General features: G+C 39.1%; 1 protein-coding gene across 1 annotated transcript; it reads left to right on the top strand.

Annotated features, from left to right (window-relative positions):
* The first annotated feature begins 939 nt into the window (after window positions 1-939).
* Window positions 940-2884, top strand: LOC145100766 (uncharacterized). The gene is made up of 3 exons (XM_079037906.1): window positions 940-1843; window positions 1918-2465; window positions 2552-2884. The coding sequence occupies exons 1-3, from the start codon at window positions 1756-1758 to the stop codon at window positions 2618-2620; spliced, it is 705 nt and encodes a 234-aa protein (XP_078894032.1). The 5' UTR covers window positions 940-1755; the 3' UTR covers window positions 2621-2884.
* The last annotated feature ends 751 nt before the right edge of the window (window positions 2885-3635 follow it).

Here is a 3635-nt window from a genome sequence, read left to right as displayed (position 1 = left end):
TACACAATAGGCACTACGTCTCATAGTCACCTGGGTTTACACCAAAAGGCACGAAGTCACATCGTCACCAAGGTTTATCAAATAGGCATGAAGTCGCATCGTCACCAAGGCTTACTCAATAGGTACGAAGTCGCATCGTCACCAACTATTCCATCTATCCATGTTCTACCCAACATTTTTGTAGATATAAATACAAACACAATTTAAATCATTTAACACCCGTATAAAAACATCAATTCCAAATCCATCTCAAATAGATAATTAATATATAACACAGAGCACATATTTTATAAAATACTTCATATTTATGTGTAAGATGAAAGTGACTATACACTCACTTGATCAGAAGATGATCGGGCAGCACTACGGCTTGCAGAAGTAGTGTTTCTCCGTAGATCTGGAAGATCTTCACAAAAACCGGCTCCTCGCGGGTAGCGCTTCGGCTCGGGAATAATGCTCTTCGGGATCCTCGGGGCTTCGGATTTTGCTTCGGGGCTCGGAAATATTATCGGGGCTTCGGGGTATAAACAGCACGCAAAACGAGGCAAAAACTAGAGAGAAGAAAGAGTTTGAACAAGAGAAAATGGCTGATTTCGAGTTCTATTTATAGGCTAAGGGTCTGGGATTACGCGGGGCGTAATCTCAAATTACGCAGGGCGTACTCAGTACGCGGGGCGTACTCGAGTTACGCAAGGCGTACTTTGACGTCATTGCGTGCGCCGACTGGTGGCACTCGAGTATTGGTCAGACAAGTTGCACCCCTTTGAGAACGCTGGGCGTACTCAAATTACGCAGGGCGTAATTTGACTCGTCGAACTTCTAAATTGCGTAACTTTCGCATACGAGCTCCGTTTTCGACGTTCTTTATATCCACACGTAGGTGAGACTACGTTCTACAACTTTCGTTTAGACTCCGTTGGCTAATTTTGACTTTATTTTTATTAGACAAAATTTCACGATTGGTCCCTGTGGTTTACACAATATCGCACTTTGAGGACTTTCTAGCAAAAAGTCACGCGAATAGTCCTTAAGGTTTCATTTAATTGCGCGATTGGTCCTTGACCCTAACCCCGTCATTTTTGAGCCGTTAGTGAAGGGGTAAATTTGTCTTTTCATCTTGCAGTCACTCTAATAATCGATCATTATGCACATATACGCATGAACTCTGTAATTAAGTACAAAGATCATCTTCCTCAGCTACCCATTACCCTTTCGCATTCATCTTCTTCTCCAACAGAACACAAGGCTTTTGGATCATCTGTCGATTGAAAACGATAATGGTGTTAACGTTATGGTCACTTCGTTCCAAACACACTAAAGCATCAAATTATGATTTGGAAAGGATATACCGTAAGTGACTTACTAAAGTGATCTTTGATTTTCTCGATTTGATATTATGCCCAAATTGTTGAAATTTTTTTTGTTATTCTTTATTTCAGAGGGAGTAAGCAACTATTTCACTCTGAAAATCCATCATGGTGGGATATTCACGAAAAGCCCTGGGAGAAGGTACGTAGATGGAACAATAGACTATGTTGACTTCGTAGATATTGACGTTTTCTCTGTGCATGAGTTGGATATAATGGTTCGAGAAATAGGGTACGTAGAAGGGCAAACTTTGTATTATCATTTTCTTATTCCAGAAGTAGAGTTGGACTTTGGTCTGTTACCTCTAGGAAATGATGGGGATGTGCATGTATTGTCAAATTATGGTGTTGTGGAAAAGTATACAACATACCAAAATTTAATAGGGCTATGGAGAAACTGAAAAAGCTTAACCCAGAAGCACATGAGTGGTTAAGTAAAATTCCTGCAAAACACTGGGCAAGATCCCATTTCTCTGGTAAGTATCATACTCTTTTCACTAACATATTTCATAACTGATTTTAGTAATTAATTGTTTGGTTTTATATATAGGACGGGCATTGACTGATAGTTTAACAAATAACTTGTGTGAGGTATTTAACTCCAAGCTAGATGAGGCAAGGGACAAGCCTATAATCACTTGTTTGGAATATATTAGAGAATACCTCACAAAGAGAATAGTAAATGTTCATAAGGTGCTAGACAAATGCAAAGGTTCTCTAAGTACAACTGCAACAACAATCTTAGAAAACAATAAGACAGAGGCAAGTAAGATGAGGGTTTTATTTAATGGAGCTGATAAATATCAAGTGACTGGTCTATGGATGGAGCAGTATGTTGTGAATTTGAAAGAGAGGAGTTGCACTTGCAGGAAATGGGACATTACAGGTATTCCATGCCAGCATGCTATTGCTGCAATGTATGATAAGATGCAGAATGGGTCAGAATGTGGAGATCCTGAGGCTTGGGTGAGCAAATGTTACTGGCTTAGTACATGGAATGCTATGTACCAACACACAATTGACCCAATAAATGGAAGGAGCATGTGGCCTAGATCTGATTGTCCAACAACCCTTCTCCCACCCAAACATCACAAACAGGTTTGTTGTCATACATGTTTTGTTTAATTTAACTTGAAACTATTTAATAAACTTGTTAATATGTAACCATATGAATTTGTTTATAGGTTGGTAGGCCAAAGAAAAAAAGGAAGAGGGCAGTTGATGAGCCAATTCAAAAAGTAGGAAACACTTGACAATCACTTGTAGCAAATGCCACAACAAAGGTCACAATGCTAGGACTTGCAAGGGGCAGGGAGGTCCTAGTGAAGCTGGATAGGGGGGTGGACAAAAGAAGGGAAAACATGTTGTAGCTTAGTTTGTATTTCTAAGTAATCTTTTGCTATTATGTCTAATTAAAGTTAGAACATGTTTACTAAGTTTGGTTATGGTATGTCAATCAAAACAACTACTTTTGATAGGTCTTTTGGGTATTCTATGTTTGTAACATGATATTACACTTACATGCATTATGGTTAATGGTAATGCTACTTTGGTAATTAGTTTTTTGGCTATGTTACTGCACTTTAATAATCAACATTACACTTACATGCAATCAAATTGACAATTTCCTTCCTTGCTAATATAATATCCATCACATTAAAACGAAACATCAACCTTACATTACATATTATATCTGTTACATTTTCTTGTCCCAACATTACATACAATCATAGGGAAAATCCTTCAAAAGCTATGAAAAAAATGGGACCAAAACACAGATTCCAAGTTATAGATTTCCCCCCCCAAATGCTTCTTGATTTTTTACTTGAAAAGGTAACACACCATGAAAAACAACCAACTCAGACAAAGTAGCCATTTCACCATCATCAATCTTGCTTCGAGATTGTTTCTTCCACGCAACAACCCCGGAATCACAACAGTTGACCTAGGGCACATGGGAGGTTCGAACCATCCAAAAAAGCTGCATGTTCCTCCTAACCTTGAGCATGACCAAAATCGACGACCTGGGTTCAAGTCAGTCCACGATGTCACCAAAATCGCCGGCCTTCCACAGTGGCATATCACCATCTTCTTCAATTTTGGAATAGAATGTGAGTAGGGAGGGAAGAACAGAGGCAAGGAACGAGAAGTAGAAGGATACAAAGGCGGACCTTAAATTATATACTCTGATGCACAACAAGATGAAAAGACATATTTACCCCTTCACTAACGGCTCAAAAATGACGGGGTTAGGGTCAAGGACCAATC

This window comes from Lactuca serriola, chromosome 4 (genome assembly GCF_051521515.1).
Source record: "Lactuca serriola cultivar US96UC23 chromosome 4, Lser_US96UC23_V15, whole genome shotgun sequence".
Taxonomy (NCBI): domain Eukaryota; kingdom Viridiplantae; phylum Streptophyta; class Magnoliopsida; order Asterales; family Asteraceae; genus Lactuca; species Lactuca serriola.
The sequence above is the reverse complement of the archived record's forward strand: the minus strand, read 5'-3'. Positions and strand labels throughout refer to the sequence as shown.